The sequence below is a fragment of the Sphaerodactylus townsendi genome, linkage group LG03 (assembly GCF_021028975.2).
Source record: "Sphaerodactylus townsendi isolate TG3544 linkage group LG03, MPM_Stown_v2.3, whole genome shotgun sequence".
In the NCBI taxonomy this organism is placed as follows: domain Eukaryota; kingdom Metazoa; phylum Chordata; class Lepidosauria; order Squamata; family Sphaerodactylidae; genus Sphaerodactylus; species Sphaerodactylus townsendi.
The window spans coordinates 132,580,025-132,598,932 of record NC_059427.1 but is presented as its reverse complement, the minus strand read 5'-3'; the positions used below and the strand labels follow the sequence as shown (position 1 = coordinate 132,598,932).

Genomic DNA, 18,908 nt, shown 5'->3' with positions numbered 1-18,908 from the left:
ATTTGTGTTTTTTGTATTTTTAGTGTTTTTTCAGTTTTTGCCCTGCAGAGGGCACAGTTTGTAGGCTAGCAGCACCTAAATTTCAGGGTATCTTTAGGAGAGACTCCTGATGATACCACCCAGGTTTGGTAAAATTTGGTTCAGGGGGTCCAAAGTTATAGACCCTCAAAGATGTATCCCCCATCTCCTATTAGCGCCCAATGGAAACAATGGGGAATGGAGGCACCCCCTTTGGGAGTCCATAACTTTGGACCCCCAGAACCAAACCTCACCAGACCTGGGGTGGTATCATCAGGAGAGTTTCCTAAAGATACCCTGAAATTTTGGTGCTGCCAGCCTAAAAACTGTGTCCCTGCAGGCCAAAAACTGAAAAAACACAAACCTGAAATTTTGCGCCCCCCCCCCCCAGCGTGCACCCCGTGCAACACGCACCCCCTGGCCCCCTTGTAGCTTCACCTCTGTGCCTGGGGACATTTGACTCCCCATGTGCCCAAGGCAGACATACCCCTGCCCTGGGGCCTCTGAGGTATGCCACCCAAAAGGCTGTTTTAGCCTGTAGGGGATTGTGAGGCAGCCAGGGTTTCCTGGATCTTCACTGCCTTGCAGTGGTGCTATCCCTGGCCACCCAAGCACTTTGGATGGGGTTGCTAGTGTGGATATGAAGCTGTTATACCAAAACTTGGTGGCTGATGCTAGTTGATGACTGATAGTAGCCCTTTCATTTGGAAAATGTGCCTGAGAGAAGTTGTTCCAAACAACCTGTCGCACTTAAATTCAAATTAAACTTCCTGCATACAGTTAATCTGTTTCCTAAATGAACCAACTTGGGATTTACACATGTTGTACGTCATTTGCACTTGCAGAAAGAGGTCTGAACATGAATTTTGATCTAATTAGCAAACTTTTATTTTTTAAAAAAGTCTTTAAAAATGTCAAATATTCCCAGTGCCTGAAATTGTGAACAAGATTAAGGCAGAAGCAACAGTTCAAGCTATTACATTCATCAATACCCGCTTCCCAACACTCGCTAAAGGAAATGGTAGTTTTTGCTGTATTGAAAGGAAGCCATCTGAAGTCTGGATCTGAGGCGATCAGCTTCTAGGTCACAGAAGAATGAATCATCATCATTCTGAGTGATCACGTCCTGCAGTTCCTGGATCTCTTTCTCCATCTTTGATTTAAATTCAGACTTGACTTTGTTCAGCATCTGTAAGAAACCACGGGCACTCAGTCAAGGAGCTGGTTAATTAATATTAATTCTGAAAAGTGGATGAGCGGAGTCTTACTTTTGCATGTGTTCTCTCTCTGACTTGGATTTGTTTATGTTCTTCTGAAACTGCTTCAGCCAGCATTGAAAACTAAACATAACAAAGGAAGAGTCAATTATGTGCAAACTAGGCTTAGCAACATCCTTGTAAATTACAGGAAGGAGCGAGTGGGGACCCACAAGAAACTTGTGGCACCAGCTGTCCCATTCTCTCCCCTTAGTTCTCTGCCTCTCCCTCCTGCAACCCCATTTCTCTCTCTTCCTACCTCCCCCCAACACAGTAGTGGTGGTGACAGGATTTGATTCCCCTTAAGGTTGTACGTTCCAGGTTGGAAAATTGCTGGAGATTTGGGGCTAAAGCCTTGTGACCATGAGGTTTGGGGAGAGAAGCAACCTCAGAGGAATATAACAAAATATAAGGATGAATGGAGGGAAGTCACTCCCTATTTATCCTTGTTCTTTTTTTCTTATATATATAACTTTATTATATATATCCACTATTCTATAAGTTACTTAATTTTTTAAAATTTTATTTTCATGTTTGTTTGTTTTTAAGTTTTTAAGTTTGTATGACTGTTTCACTTTTTTTTCTTATTGTCCTATGCTCAATCCAAAATATTTTAAAGAATAGAGTCTTTTTTTAATTCAGACTAGTAAGCAATATTTATCCTCTATTTCCTTATGTTATTCTTGTATGTATAGGCTAAACCAAATGTATATGCAAAGTATAAAATGTATTATATGCCCTCTGCAAATCTTTTTTTCTTCTCCTCTTTTCTAATTTTATTACACAAAATTAATAAATATATATTAAAAAAAGAAGAAGAATATAATGCCATGGATGCCATCCTCCAAGGCAATTTTTTCTCTAGGGGAACTGATCTTTGTCATCTTGAAATCAATGTAATTCTGGATGATCACCAGACCTTACCTGAGGGTTGGAGTCTAAGGCATTTATACCCTTCTGAAGTCCCTTATCTCTTCAAATCCCACCCTGCCCAGGCTCCACTTTCAAACTCCAGGAATTTCCCAGCCTGAGTTGGTAATCCTATCTTCTTCCCACCTGACTCTCCTATATTTACCTCCCCATCTTACATTTTCTGCCTCCTCTTGTCTCAGCCTTGAAAAACTATAGTCTTTCTCCATAGTGGAAACCAAAGCAGCTTTCAATTCTCCTATCCTTTTTATCCACACAATAACCCTGCAAGGTAGGTTAGGATGAATGTATATGACTGGTCCTATATAATCCAGTGAACTTCCTCAGCATGATGGGGATTCAAACCTGGGCGTTGTGAACAGTACTCTGAAGCTCTAACTGCTATACCGCACTGACTTTCATAGGGGGGCTTCTGTTGAACAGTAGCAAGCAGTCAGGCTCGTTGAGTTATGCAAGTGAAATGGTATCAAGTCACCTGAGGTTGTTACCAGGCCTAGGGTTGCCAACCTCCAGGGGAGACCCAGAGAGCCCCCCCCCCCCCCCAATTTCAACTGAACACAGAGATCTGGAGATCGGCCTTCCTGGAGAAAATGGCTGATTTGGAGGATATAACCTGTGGTATTATGCCCTGCTAAGGTTACTTCCCTCCACAGACTTCAGCACAAAATCTTCAGGAATTTTCCAACATAGAGCTGGCAACACTAGCTAGGCCTGGCCCCAATGAGTCTTCCCTCAAAGGCCAAAATAGGTCCTGTCTTCACCCCCTGAAATTGAAGCCTGGAATGCTGCCATTTCTTAGCAATAGTCATAGAGGAAATCCATTGCTTAAAGTTACAGGCACTCTTTTTATAATTTTTGGAGTTTTAACACACACACTCCTCTCCAATGTATTTCTTTTAGGTTTCCCATTTTTCTGCAAACTTGGGACCCTTTTCTGGTTTGCAGAAAGATCTGTTCTGCCCATTCACAACTCCAGTTACAGAATTTAAATAACCAAAAACCTGGCCAACTTCACTATTAGAATATGATACAAGATGAATCTACCTGATCCTTGTAGTAGTTCTCCATGGATTCCAGTTCTGCCTGGTGCTGTCTCAACTGCTCAGCACGTTTATCTTTGGCATACGTTCTCAGCTCATGCAGCCGTTGCTTCTGAATATCCAAACCTTCTTCAAATAGGTTTTTAAATATCTGTTGAACAAAATGACAAACACAATCATACATATAAGGGGAGTTCTGTTTTAAAAACGAAGGCTTCAAGACAAAGGGCCAGTTATTACCAGTCCCATTGAAATCAATAGACTCGACTCTAGATCAGGCCTATCTGTTAAGGTCATTATACTGATCTCCTCATAGGATTTCACTTTCCCCTTTTATCACTGTCTTCATTTTGTTTGCTTTTTTCTTCTTACGTAAGTTATCCCAAACTTGCAAATATTTGCCTCAAACAGCTCTATTTGGTTAATGGTGGAAGAAGGATTTTTTTTTCCACAATGCAGATCTGAAAACCTCCTTCTCTTTCCCAAAACCACATGCAAACAATTTTTCCTACTTAAGGAAGGAATTGCCAGATGCCCATCACCAACGGCACCCAGTTCTTGCTGTGGGGAAATGTCAACACACTGTCAAATACTTAAAATCCCAGAAGGCAATTTCTGCACAGGAACAGGCAACTGTCCTAAGATAAAATGACATTTTTATCTTGGGCTGCAGCCTGTGGGTAGAAAACTGTGAAAAACATTATTCTAGACACTCAGCATCTCAAGCTGCCATTTACTGATGAGCCATCGGTGTGGGAAAAGAGCAGTTTAGAAAAGTAGCACTATAAACCATGAACGAAAATGTAAGTCTACTCATCTGTAAATTAAATTCCTATTCAAATGGGACCAATTGTGCAATACAGGTGAGGACTGAGGTAGGAAAGGGAGAGATAACTATTGTTTTGAGCACTGCTTTTTAGTTGAAAACACAAGGTGGCAGCTGCTAGAACACAAAGTACTGCCTGTGTAGTTGTACAGATCTTCCAGCTGTATTGTGGCAGCCCCTTTGTATCCTCCCACCACTTGTCAAAAAGCTACAAAAACATGATTGCTAGGTATTGTTATGGGGAGGGTGCTGCCTGTGCCCTCCTATGGCTAGCTCCCATGCAACACTGATAACTGAAGAAGACCTAAATGTCACAGAAAGGCTGCTAGCTTGAAATAAGGCCACAGGATGGCAGCCCAGGTACATAATTGATTATGGCACAGTGCTGAGTTTAAAAAAGCACTTCATGTACATTAGCGTAAGGAGACTGAAATGTATCTGTAGATTGCCATAGCCTCAGTAGATAGTGAACAAACCTAAGATTGGAAGTGAAGACCTCCCAGATTCCAGCTCATACTGCTAACCTCGTCCCTAAGCCGACTCTCTGTTATTGGTATCTGCAGCTGCAGCCATACCATACTAGAAACATCTAAATAAAGTTCACATTTGAACACAGCAAGACGAATAAAAATCTAAGTTGACCCTTCTGACAGAAAAACAATTCTACATCCTAGAAAGGAAGGGCTCGCGCTTACCCGTTCCTCACGGGTCCTGGCCCTCATCATCTTAGCCCGCAGTTGAACTCTGTAATCTTGGTAGTACTTTTTGGCTCGGATAATTTGCTGACGTCTCTCTCTCATTTTATTTTGGGCGTACTTCTGACAATGAATGCGTTGCTTTAAATCTTGCTGGGAAAAAAAGGCAAACAAGTTCCATTAACAAGAAGGGAGTTCAGGTCACTGTTGAACAAAAATACTTGGAAGATGGGAATTTCATTCCCCACCCCTCTGACAGGGCTGGAGCTAAACAAGGAGTTCACTAGAGCAAGCCATTTTCAAAACTATTTTGTTATCCAGACAGTCTCAGTCTTGGTGCAGTGTGGCGCATGCTCTCTTAATCAGAAGAGTGGTTTGAATAGACTTGGCCTGCAGAAGTTGCAAGCGACAAAATTGGACACAGCCTGCCAGCCATATACTGGCCCTGTGCTTAACACTTGCCCTGTGTCTGCATTACCAGGCTGGTAGGAAAAAAATCAAAAGATTAGCATGATCCTGGTAGTCAAGGTGGACTCCGTCAACTGCATTTGGTTGGGTGAGTCACACAGTTGCAACAGTCTGTATGAATCATGCACCCTGGCAGGGCAACCCAAACATACCAATCTCTTGTTATGTGCCTGCTCGTTCTTAATGAGCTCAACCAGTAGGTCATGCTTCTTTAGGGCTTCTCCTACCTGAAAAGAGAGGGGAAAAAGCTGTATTCTTCCCAAGTATCAACCTTTATGATCATCACCAGGTCATCTCGCATTGCAAACAAAAGAACCATCTGTTCATGTCCTGGCAATGCATTTACCCACCTCTTCCTCTGTCAATGAGCCTAGGAGGGGCAGATAGCCTTAGTGGGTCATCAGCAAAGGCTAGGAGCCATACTCAGTTTGTGCCAGCAGAAGACAGGAACCCCAGAGGTGGGGAAGGTGAAGCAAGTCACAGTGGGCCCACCAGGAGTGACACTGGACTCATTGCTGGGAACAGTAACTGCAGGGTGGTGGGGGTGGAGAAAGCCATATTGACCTTGACACCAGAGACTAAAAGCCATGCTGGGCTTGCCACTGGCAGCAGTGACAGTAAGGAGGATCTGGGAGTCACACCAGGACAGTGATGATGGTGAGGGGAAAAATGCTACAGAAGGCCTGATGGCAGTGATGAGAGAGAGGGTAAAACCTGCTGCAGGCATCAATTAGGGGGCAGCTAAGAAGAGGAAGGGATCCCACTGCAACCATCACAGGTCCCCGCTCACATATTTTAATTTTCAGCCTGGCCAAATCTGAGAGTACTTTAATCTGGAGCTGTGTCCATTTTCTTGATTATATGCCTAATAAAGGTTTTTGGATTGGATTGGAACTGTGAACAGATGGGACAGATCTGTCGACAAACATAAAAAATGCCCCAGGTTGCAGAAAACCCCCCCACAAAATTTGAAAAAACTGTGTGTGAAAAACTCACAAAAGATAAAAGGAGCACCTATGTTTTTTATGAAACAGATGCTCTCAGTGGCTGTTGCTAGGCAGCCACAGTAGTTTGGCTACAGGCTGAGTTTCTGTCAGTCATAGGCAGGGGGAAGGGTCAGGCCCTTCCCTTTTGGTCTTTGAAGGAGGACTCATTACCAGTAATTGCTGGACAATTTGATAATGATATGAATTTCATGACTCACTGAGGCCCAGCTGCTCACAAGAGCAGCAGTCCCATGGAAGTCAGTATGGTGCAGTGCTTCTGCTTTCAGAACAGGGCCTGGGAGACCAAGGTTTAAATTCCCCCTCTACTGTAGAAGCTCTCTGGGTGACTTTGAGCCAGGATTGTTGTGAGGATACAACAGAACAGGTAGAATGATGTAAGCATCTTTGGGTCCTCATTTTAGAGAAAGACAGGATGTGAATAAATAATAAATACAGTTAAGGGGGAGCAGATAAAGTAGGTTAGTTGGTGTACAGGAAGGAGAGAAGGAAGTAGAGAAAGGTGAGGATATGGAGTTGCCAGGTGAAGGAAAGAGGAAGTAGTGTGGAGAAGGTGATACAAGAGATACTGCAGGTTCCACCGGGTACAACTGGGCCCGTGACCAGGTGTAGGGAAGGAAGAAAAGCTGAAGACAAGGGGCACATAAAAGCAGGGTTGAGCTGGTAGGTGGGAAGGAGAGGTGGAAGAAGGAAAAAAGGACTTCAGGGAAGGGAACAAGGAAATAGTGGGGGAGGGGGAAATGAGATGCCTCCCACAAGTCCTTGTGGCTTCCCACTTTTACAATCGAATGCACTTCTTGTCAAGGAAATGTCTAACTTCCTCTTTGCCTGGCAGAACCGGATCAACTGCCCCTCTCAGAAATCTCTTTCCATATATGGAGCAGGAAGCAGATCACTGAAAAGTGACAATTCTTGAAGAGAGACACTTTAGCTCCACGAAAAGAAGCAAGGAACTGCTTTCTTTTTTTTCACAAGGACAGGAAGAATATGGTCAGTGCTTCAACCTCAATATGTGTGAGTAGAATTTAAGAAGTGACCGCATAGATAAAAGCTACTCAGAGCCCTAAGCATGGACTAGAAAAGTTAAAGTGGCCAAGCCTCCAGTACAAAACAAATCAGAAGAAGCCAGATCTTTTTTCCACGCATATTATAATTTGCTCTAACTGTGGTCAATTAACTCACTTCACTTTGGAGTTTCAGCTGTGATCTGTTGCTGGGAGACTTCAGTAGTTGTATCTGCGCAAGCTGCTGCTGCCACATCTTGTTCATGGTTGGGCGGGAAATGTGCAAGTGGGGGAACTCCTCCACTAGGAGAGGCAGGAGGTTGTTCTCTTTGATCTTCACTGTGAAAGGCAGAGGTAAACCACGAGGGTTGGAAAAACAAGGTCAGCAGCTCTCCTTAGAGGCAACCTCAGCCCCAGCATTCAAACTGCCTCCACCTTGCCTAGTGAGGATGCTGCAAGCCAGTACTTGCTTGTTTCCAAGTGCCTCTTGTACTCTCAGCTGCTGCTCCCAACACCGCAGAGTAAAAACTATTTATTTACATATGGAAACTAGGGAAAATACATAAGAAATAAATACCATGAGACCAGCCCTAAATCTAGAGAAAGCCAATGGAAGTCAAGAGAAGAAAATACATCAACAGAAGACTGAATGCAAATGTTTCCAACTAGTGACCAAAACAGAAGTTTGGCACCAGGCAAGTAAATGTGGAGCAGGCCAGAAGGCCATATTCTGTGCTCACCTGCCATGCACCAAGCGAGGGCATTCAGGGCTGGGCTTGAGAAGAAGATCTTGACTTACTGGCAGGCTTTTCACACATTCTAGTCTTAGCCCTTTTTGATAAGAACCTGTACTTCACTGAGGTGCTATGTGGTTTCTGGGCTGTATGGCCGTGTTCCAGGAGTGTCTCCAGCAGCATACAGCCCGGAAACCACACAGCACCTCATTGAATCTGGCCGTGAAAGCCTTCGACAATACATAAAACCTGTACTTCACTTTGTGTCTACAAGCAGACAGACAGCCAGATAGCTTTAGACAAGCTATATTCCCTGGAACCCTGACAAGTAGACTCATCCCAGTTTTTTGAACAAGCAGATGCTTCCAAACAGCCTTCAGAGAAAGTTGAACATGTGCATACACACAGGCTTCACCACTCCAAACTACTCCATCCCAAACTGTTTTACCTTGGAAAACTGCCATTGAGTTCTAACATGTACATATGTGTGACAAACCCCTCAGTGATCAGTCCAATTTTTTCCCCAGAACTCTAGCAGTTCATTAGGAGTAAGGCCAACGCTATTCGTATTTCAACATAAACAAAAATTAAAATGCTATGACAAGCCAATTTTTGGACCACAAAAAGCTGAATTTTGCACAGTAGGGTATAAACAATGCAAATATGTCATTTTGCTCTCCTGCTGGGAACGGGAGCCCTAGGAAATGACAAGAAACTCGACAGGTCATTGCAGTCCACATCATCAAGAAGTGTCTATTCAGCAACTTGTGGCTTCAGAGAATGTATCAGGCACTGGGCCACATACTTTCAAGCATTTTTTTCCTAATTCTTATGGCTGCAAATTGGCTTTAAAATATACATGAAAGCGGAGATTCTCAGGTAGCTGTATTCTTTGTCCAATACCACATTCCGTGCTGTTTCCTGTGGAATCTCAGTATAACATACAGCGCTAAAGAATGTGTGTTTGTGCTAATAAAATTTCTCTCTCTGTATTCCAGAATCCATCTGGAAGTCTGATCGGTCTTTTTTTAATAAAAGTTTTCTTGCAGTTACAGAGCGTGACAAAATCCCAACCTTCTCTCTATCCCATCCAAGATGCTCATCTCAAAGGCTGCGGCCATTTGATCACTGCAGAAGTCACAGGGTGAGTTGTTATAGTGCCTCAGCTTCTTTCACAGAGGCTTGGAACAGCAGCTAATGCCATTCTCCCTGTGTCATTTAGGCCATGCCTGCCCCCCTAAGAACATAACAACCCTACACCTTGAAAGCAGATTTAAGTTGAACAATGTAGACACATAAGTGTCTTCCATATGTATACTTAGAGAATTTGGTCTTTCATGTCATACCCACAGACTGGCTTAGCTCAGAAAAAAAACACGAACTGCTCAAATTCCAGTTGCGCACACCGGCATTAAGAGATGGGCACTTACTGCAGGTGTCAAGGCACATTTTTAAAGTACAGGCACACTGACAGTCTGAAACTGAACAACTGTTGCTCTTCACCTCAAGTCTGAAAAGTCCTAAAGTCTGAAAAGGCTTAGTGAGCTGCTCTAGCTCCTTTGACCATACATCCCGTGGCTAGCTGGTAATCTGCAACAATGCCACAACAGCAGCCACTTCCAAGCCAATCACATGTATAGCAGAAAGGAAATTATTGATACAAATGCTTTTGGATCATCTAGAAAAGCATCAAGTTGCATGAGAATTATCTTCCTTTACAGAAGCCTAGATAGAAAAATGCTTTTGCTGGTTTAATTTAGCATGAAGCCAATATTCTGGGACTCCAGCCCATGCCTTTAAAGGGTGCCTAACTTGCCACCAAGGTTCTTACTTGGAGCTGCTTTCTTTGGCTTTACAAATCCTCCTCTTGAAATCCTCTGGCTGAGTTTGAGATTCCTAGGTACCATTTTTCTAGAGTAAATCTCTGCAGCTGGTAACACACTTGGAGATTCTTTAAATAAGCTTGCTTTGTATCTTCGTTCCTAGATGTAAATACACATAAATAACGATTACTCCTACACAAGAGTCCACAACAACAATAACATTTGCACAGAGATTTTGGAGCCTTCAAAGGAACAAACAGTGGATGCATAAGCAATATTGAACCAAGACTCTTTGTTGTACTAGTTCTTGCACTGTACAATATCTTGCTACCTGTTCTTTGCATTAAGATTACAGGCAGCAAATATAGACCAAGACAGAGTCATTAATAAGTAGGAGGCAGGCGAGTGTCTGAATGAGGCCATGCATGTAGGATGCTCTATTTTAACCCCTTCCCACTTCTGTCCTGGCCTTTTCAAAAGCTGGCAACATTCATTTCTAGTCAGACTGTTCACAAAAAACATACAACAGGAATCCCCAACGTGGTACACATGGGTGCCAGGGCATCAGCTAACACCTGTTCTGATGCCCACCAAGTATTGTTAGAAGATGGGTGGGGCCAGGCTGGGCTTTTTCCTAGCAAGGCTTCTGATTGGTTGTGCAGATTTTTTAAAAAAATGTTGCTTTGACAGTAACTGCAACCACAGCATAGCATCTGTACTGTGTTACTAACATTAAGCAGTGGCAATCATTTTGTGGTGGCCATTTTGTTGCTGCACCCACCATGCCGCGTTAGAATTCCAAATGTGCCCCCAGGCTCAAAAAGGTTGGGGACTCCTACCCTTCAAAATGGAGAGATTGATGAAAACATCTGGTGAAGTAGCTTGTAGTAACTCTCTGAAGAATCACAATGAGATAGACCAGCGGCCACCAAACTGTGGCCTTTGTGCCACATGTGGCCTGCTACAAGATTTTATCTGGCCCAGCAGCTTGCTTGCCCCTCACCAGAGGCAGCAAGAGAAGGAGGTGGAGGCTCTGGCTGTGTGGAAGTAACATGAGGGGAGCCCTGGACTACCACCACCCCATTACCTGAGAGCCTGGGCATGGAAAGCAAGGTGTTTGAGGGAAGGAAGGGCCTAGCAGAGGAGGATGAGTAGCTGCAGCAAACCTGCTCTGAGGCGAAGCTTTGACTCAGCTCCCAGCCCCACACAGCATTCCTCACTCATGTGCTCTCCCTCCCCCTTTCTTTCTCCTCCCTCCCTTTGTCCCCTCCAACATGTGCAGTGAAAAGGGGGAAGAATGTTGGAGGCTAAATCTAATAAAACTTTGCACCTAGGACGTACCTACCCAATAGGGCAATAACTACGTGATTCTATTAACTTTAAGAAAATCTTTACTAATGATGATCTAACAACTATTTTTCCTAAACATCAGAAATCATCTTTTTACAGCATATAAGCTTTACACAAAAGTACACAGAAGTAAACAAAAGACAATGTTCTCAATGAAACATGCACAAAGTGTCGTCAACGATGCCACCTCCGGATCAATGTAGCATTTCAAATGTTCTTCTTCAAATCTGACAAACTATAACATAATGCAGTAGAGGTAACAAGTATACATCATTAACTTATTATTAACAATATGTGTATTCTTACTTACTAAATAACAGAAGTAAAAATTATTTCTTTCAGGATATAAAGGCCTCTCTTTGGTCTGCAAATACATTTGGAGACCCCTGACAGATACTAATGCATTACTAGAAAATAAGCATTTGCTTTAACTTGATCAAGTACAACCAATAAGTGTTGTGTATTTCAGCAATTTAGTTTTGTACTTTTAATTTTGAAATAAAATGCTTAACTACCCACTTTCTCAAGACGTCTAGTTTTGTGCATTCCACTGTTGCACAAGTTACAGTCCTATAAAGAATGCTGCCATGACTTTACTCAGTTATTTTAGTTCTGTACTGTGTTGCAAGTTAAAAGCATAAACTCTTTTGAGAGACAGGGAACCCTTCTCTAGAATCCCGGGAAAGCAGATATGAGAACAAGAAATGCATTTTGCTACTGACAAGTTTGCTACTTTATGCTCTCCCTTACCAATTCCTTGGTCTTTGTTTTTAACTTTGCAAGTTCGATTCTCTCACTAGCCTCGTAAGCTCTCAGTTCATCTTCATAGGCTTTTGTCAGCAGCTGGAAGGTAAAACAAAGCCTGGTACCATCCATACAAGAGGAGCAAACAGAAGGATTTAATAAGCCATTCACATGAAGAAATCAGATATGGCAGTACTTGGTCAGAAAGTCAGGATCATGCTAGCTCTGAATGCAAACACTGGAAAGTATAACAAAGAAGCACTGACTATTCGTTTAAGTACTGCCTTTAAACCCCAAAAGTCTTCTAGGCAGATAACAATAGTTCAAAAATGCCAGACAGGTACAACCAGGCGTCTTGAGGACTATCTAATCAACAAATGCCACCACCAAGATCTTGTTGGGCAATGTACACAAAACACGTGAAGAATGTTCTTAAGGCCTAAGGCACCCTTGTTCATACCAGTCTGAATTAACTAGCCCAGGGGTAGGGAACCTGCGGCTCTCCAGATGTTCAGGAACTACAATTCCCATCAGCCCTTACCACAATGGCCAATTGGCCATGCTGATAGAGGCTGATGGGAATTGTAGTTCCTGGTATCTGAAGCCTACAATTGCTATGTAAGGGAATGAGACAAACAAAAAAACTATTATTAAACCAAAAAAAAATCCCAAGATGCAGCGAACACAAGTTTTCTGAATAGTTCATGCCCAAGCACAGCTCCGGCAAAACCATGGTGTTTCTAGGCTGTCACCAGATCAAGCCTACACCAAGATATCTCTAACCCTGGTTCTGAATTTTTAAAAACCGCTTGCCTCAGGTAAGCAGAGCAACAAGCCTCTATGCAGTCTCTGCAACAGTAGGACAATGCTGACCATAAGGAGGAGTCAGCTCACAGGCTACGGGGGTTATCGAGACCTCTGACTTGCCTAGAAGCATCTGCAGTCCTGTTGCCATTACCTTTGCTCTTAGCCTCCTCCGGTCCTGTTCCTTTTGCAAGCGATGACCTATTGTCACTGCTGGCCCCCCTCCATCTCTCCAGGCCACCTTTTTAAACTGAGACGACGGCTTGTGGGAGGAAGGTGGTGGGGAAGCTGAAAACGATCGTTGCCTGCCAGGTGTTCTATTTGGAGGCCGGGTGGCTGTGAAATAGAAGAGTATTAAACATACATACACATAGCAGCTGAGAAGAAAAATTCTTGCAGGCATACTCAGAGCAGCATGGACCCACCCAGTACGAAAACAGACAAACTGGGAACAGCAAGCTGAAGGGCTCTGTTTCGAAACCTAGCCAGCCGCACGTTGTTGGGACTAACAGTACAATTCTAAGCACAATTTTAAAAATTAAAATATTTCCCCAGGAAGCACATTATACAATGTGGGGGCCACAATGGAAAAGATCCAGGCTCTGATTGATACCAGGTGAGGGCGGGGGGGGGAGCCAGCAAGCAGCAGCCTGAAGACCATATTTTGTGTAGGGGAACATAAGGAAGGACGCTTTCCTTTAGGTATGTGAGCCCTGGCCATGAAGGGCTTCAAAGGTCATAAACAGGACCTTGAATTGAATTTAGAAACAACCTGGTGGCCCATTAAGTTGTTTCAAAAAGGGCAACATATATAGCCCCTTTGACTAATCCCAGCAGAAATTCTAAACCAGCTGCTGCATTCTAAACCAGCTGCAGTTTCTGGGCTGTCTTCAAGAGCAGCCCAATGTAAAGAATATAGAATAATCCAACCATGAGTTTGATTATTATGGCCAGATCAGCTAAGAGAGTTGGCAAACGAGATACAGCTGATAGAAGGTGCCAACCCGCATTTCAAACTGGTGTCCATGGAGTGTTTTTCAAAAGTGGGTGTGGGTTTTGGTCAACTGGACTTTTGACTGGCAATGCAGATTTTTAAAAAGTTGCTTGGGTGCTGTCACTGCCATATATAGATCTTCACTACATGAATGAAAGTAAGCTGTGTGTATGCTACAGTACTTTTTTAAACAGCATGTCAATTTTAAAAGGCATCCTGTTAACCAAAGCTTCTGCCAGAAATGCTGAATATTTACTTTCAGAGTTATGCATGACCTCATTCCCTGACATTCTGTAGTTGGCTCCATCTCCCTGTGTCAGAATTCCATAAGTGCCTGAAGCTCAAAAAGTTGAAGACCTCTGGTTTAGAGTGAGCCCCCTCAGTCAATGAGGCTTTAATGATTTCGCCAGTGGTTCCAAAACATTTCCCACCATATTTTTTAAAACCTAAGCCAGGTTTTAATCATCAAGAACACAAGTAGTAGCTCTCCCACTCCCAAAGACCCTGTCAGCCCCAAAAAGCAAGATCAATCTGAATCCCTCCCTCCCAACAGGACAAACTGCTGTGCTTCTGATATTTTCCAAGTACCAGATCTGCTCTCAACTTGGCCAAGTGAGATCAGATGAGATTTTGTGAAAGGACCTTGCAAAAACATCACAGCAAGGGGCCAAATGTGCACTTGGGTGTACTTGGGTGTTATCAGGTCATGAACCACTTTAGTTGGAGGAGGAGATTCTGCTGATGCAATAGTGGTGGTGAAGACAGGCTTTTTCACTACTATCACCACCACCTCATAGACTTACAAATGGGCTCTATGGAGTGCTCCGTCTGAATCACTTCAAGTCCTCCCATCAAAGTATTGTCGAAGGCTTTCACAACCAAAATCAACTAACTGTTGTGGGTTTTCTGAGCTTTTCTTCCACCAGTGTTGCTGTAGTTGCCCATCAACTCACTTCATATCTCCAAACTCTCTGGCAACCATGCGTCCTATCAGAGGATGGAAGAACATGCCAAGGACCCAGGCTGTTTATGAACCCAACCAGCCCATTATTCCATGCTGCCAGAAGGGCCTTCATCAGTAAAGATATCCCAAGATGAGACTACCACTATCCAGTCCCAAGCAATAAACCAAATATAAAGACCCAACAGCTTCCATAGCTCCCCACTGGATGGAATGACAGAGCAACAGCAGCCTCTAGAATTGCCTTCAGTGCAGATCTTGACAGGAGGGTTATGTTAGACAGCCAGCCAGTAAAGGCTGACTGCAGGCCCAGGTGAGCTAGTACAATCTTTCAGGTACAGGCAATTAAACATCCCAGGATCCTTCATAGTGCCTTCACCTGGACTCTCCTCAAGCAGGTAGCAACAGGAGGCTGAAAGGACAGGAAAGTACAATCTCTCCTGCTACAACTATCCAGTCAAATGTTTTATTTATTAAATGTAATAAAATTAAATCACACTCTTTGAAATATACTGAAATTAATGGGATGGTATGTGTATGCAAGTCACAACTGATGTGTGTGTAAGTCACAGCTGACTACCCGACAGGGTTATCAAAGCAAGAGATGTTCTGAGGTGGTTTGCCCCTGCCTGCCTCCACGTGGACTGAGAGAGTTCTGAGAAAACTGTGACTGGCCCAAGGTCACCCAGCAGACTTATGTAGAAGAGAGGGGAATTGAACCTGATTCTCCAGATTAGAGTTTGCTGCTCTTAACCACCACACTATGGGATTAGAACGGTGTAATTTCTCTCAGGCTTCAATGGTAGATGATCTGCGCCCCCCCCCCCCCCAATTCAAAGCTTAATCTCTCTTGTGGCCTTTCTATAGCAATCACAATCTTGTAGCAAAAGGAAGTAAAAAAATGCTCATGCTGAAGAGTCACTAACATTGCATAAACTTAATAGTCCAAAGCATTACCAGGCTGTAGCTTCATGTCACGGTAATCCATGACACTATCGCTATGCTGAGAAAGCGTGTCTTCATCAGTAGATGATTCCCCCCTATGTCGTTCACTCAGAGCATTCTTTAACATCTGTTGTTTAAAGAAAATGGTTCTATTAAGCAGAGTTCATGCTATAGCAATCCATAGTGATATAGACTGCTCCAGGTCTACTTCAAGTATGTATAGCTTTCTGAAGTCATTAAAACTGGGCAACCTATGTACACTTCCACGTACCCAGAATTTATCCAGCATTGACCAATAGTAGGATACACACACGGCATAAGGCAAGCAGGAGTACGTATACCTCAGTTGCACTGATGCAGGACCATCTTTGAAGCAATAAATCAATTAATGTATTATGACCCAAGATAGCCAACACCAACAGGCTAAACACAAACAAAATATAGAAAAACAAAAAAATCTTAATCTTATTAAGCCCCAATTTCAGTAATATAATGTGACTTATGAAAAGACTGAAGTACAGAATTTAGTCAACTTAACAGCACTTTCATTAAGACAGTCTGCAAGAAGAATGGGTGCATGAACTTTTTCAGATATGCAATGACATTTAGATAAAACTGGAGTAATGCAGAACAAATAAATATCCTTACCATGTGAACAATAAAGTTACACATGTTCGATTGTTCTAACTGCATTCAGTTGGCAGAAACACCAACAGTGAAAATAAGGGATAGCTAAATATTTGCCTTGCAGTACAGCTAGGGGCAGACCATTGAAATGCACCAAGGTGAGGGCTCTGTGACATTTAGGAAATTCTAAAGATTAGAAGTAATTTGCTGGAATAAAATTATGACTGTGATTCCCTACTACTGGATAAGAAAGGATCTGGGCTAAATCTATGTCCCAAATTCTTTGTTACTTGTTCCTAAGTACCCAAGATAGCATAGAGCTGAAGAAGTAAGCCCATAAGATGGTAACTTCTTCTCAATGGCTTCTGCTCAGCCTGAATTAAAATTATCTAAGAGAACTAAAGGAGCTAAACCAAGAGGATCTGAGTCTAACTTAAGCCAAAAGAATGCAGAGTGGTCCCAACTGCCTGCTTCTAATGACACCATCTCAGAATCTACTCCAAGAAGGAAACAAAGTGTGGGACACCAAACATAGATCTAAAAAAAGTAGACTGATTCGTTTCCAGGAAACAGAATTCTTTACAGAGGCAGATCTGTGCGCCACGGTGGAATTGAGCTACTATTATATGCAGATAGATACAACTGTTTTAATCTGAAGATCCCCTGGGCTCTTACAACGTCCTGAAAGGAGGAGCAGTTGCCCTGAGAGGTTTGAATCACATAAGGATTATGCGAACATTCCTTTGAGAAGAAGAATTTCAGAGTGGCAGATACCATTTTTTGAGCACCCTTGATCACATGGACAAAGCCTGTTACAAACGAGTTTACTAGAAAACTACTCCTGAATATTTCAAGGTCTTCATCTGATATATATCATGCCCATCAATCTGCCACTTACATTTAACCTATCTCTTAGTATAAACTAAGATTTTAGTCTTTTGGTGGTTAGTTGTTAACTGCTCTTTTCAGAATGTTGTAAGAGCCCAGGGGGTCTTTAGATTAAGACAGTTGTATCTGTCTGCATATAATAATGGAGGCATGATTTTTAATTCTCACCTCTGCAAAATGTATTTGTTCTGAAAGTATGGGATAGATTTTAAAAATACCAGGATATATCTACACCCAGAAGCACAAAAAAATACTCTGTTCATCCAGTGTACCATGAACACATGTGCTTACTTGGCCCCTGCCACCAAGCAAATACCACAACTGGTCAGGCCATCATGCAGCAAGCTAACACAAACAAACGTATGACTGTTTCACAAGCAAAAAGCAAGAACTAAAAGAACTTGCAAGGAGGTAAACAGATGATCCCCGCTACAGATTATACATCATCTTCTTCCATTCATATGCAGCTAGCAGTGATGTGCTCTTCCCCACCCGACTTTTACCAGTGGGGATCTTGGATAGATGGACAAATGGGGTTGAATACACACATATTCATACATCCCATGGTGCTGATAATTTAGATGCCTAGTACAGATAATTTGTGCTATTAATAATATGGATAAAAATCTGAGTAATTGCCTCCCACGATTTTCTGTTTCAGTTTTAACAATGGGCACTGAAACATACTAATCCCAGGATGAACAGACCTAACCTACTGAATTTTACTTGGTCATTACTATAATTATACTGTTTTTAAAAGGCTCCCAACAGCTTTCTATCCAGGCATGAGTCAAGTCTGTACCTGTTGGAGCTTGCTTGCTTGCTTTATTTATTTATTAATTTGAATTTGTATACCGCCGTCCCCTGGAGGGCTCAGGGCGGCGTCCAACAATCATATACAAACATTTAAAACAATCATATACTACATTTAAATTAAAACAGTCAATCCCCACTAAAAAGGAACCATAAATATATAATTTCCATACTTTCAGACGGCATTAAAAGTACTCCCTCCCTTGGTGCTCCCACACAATTTACCAAGCTTCCTCACAGCAAAATATTACATTAAGCTAGTTGAATATGTTATTAAAAATAGAAAGTTGTCACTTACTACATCTAATTCGTTCAGACGGTGGGAGAGTTTCTCAGACAGCTGGTGTAGTCCTTGGTTTGACAGTTTTTCTTTTACCCTCCTGTGGAAAAGAGGAACCTCTGCAAGCGAGTCTGTGATGGAACTTTCATGCTGGCTGAGAAAACAGAAGGTGCTGGGCTGTAAACTTATCTGATTTCAGAAAAATCTTGGTAAAGGACAGCCTCCCCAGGACTTAGCCTCAGTAACACAATGGAAATATGCAACTAAACATGTAGGGGACTAAATATGTAGGGGCTGCTAATCCTGCTGGCAGTCCCTACATCTTTAGCTAGGTTATTTGAAATGCTATTGATCCAGATGAAAAATGTCAGGAGTATATGAACAGTCCACTGGATACTCACCATGAAGGGTCTTTCTCCATAGGAGGACATCTTGCAGGTGGGTGATTCCCAGCCCTTCCAATAGGGATGCAGGAAGAATTTTCTTCAACTTCCTGTTACTTGGTGGGAGTCACCCTCCTCAGTTTGATGACCTTCAATGCAGTAACCTGTTTTTAGCTAACACTTAACAGTGATAACAAAGGAAATAAGAGATACTGGAATATTGACAACTCAGAGATTTAGACAGTTAATTATCAAAAAGTATTTATGGATATGTATGTATGGCACAATAGAAGATGATCGGGGAGGGCCAAGATGTCCTCC

General features: G+C 42.6%; 1 protein-coding gene across 4 annotated transcripts in view; it reads right to left on the bottom strand.

Moving 5' to 3' along the window:
• Positions 1-882: 882 nt before the first annotated feature.
• Positions 883-18,908, bottom strand: part of CEP95 (centrosomal protein 95) — a 61,009-nt gene continuing 42,983 nt past the window's right edge. For 3 of the 4 annotated variants that reach the window (XM_048487745.1, XM_048487743.1, XM_048487744.1), the window contains exons 12-22: positions 18,223-18,358; positions 15,609-15,723; positions 12,851-13,032; positions 11,899-11,991; positions 9,807-9,957; positions 7,420-7,580; positions 5,386-5,460; positions 4,766-4,918; positions 3,249-3,395; positions 1,287-1,358; positions 883-1,207 (exon numbers count right to left, since the gene is read on the bottom strand). In XM_048487745.1, coding sequence (XP_048343702.1) covers positions 1,028-1,207; positions 1,287-1,358; positions 3,249-3,395; positions 4,766-4,918; positions 5,386-5,460; positions 7,420-7,580; positions 9,807-9,957; positions 11,899-11,991; positions 12,851-13,032; positions 15,609-15,723; positions 18,223-18,358 — 1,465 coding nt within the window. In that variant the 3' untranslated portion in view covers positions 883-1,027. The remainder of the gene's footprint in view (positions 1,208-1,286; positions 1,359-3,248; positions 3,396-4,765; positions 4,919-5,385; positions 5,461-7,419; positions 7,581-9,806; positions 9,958-11,898; positions 11,992-12,850; positions 13,033-15,608; positions 15,724-18,222; positions 18,359-18,908) is intronic. The other variant, XM_048487746.1, reaches the window with a different exon arrangement.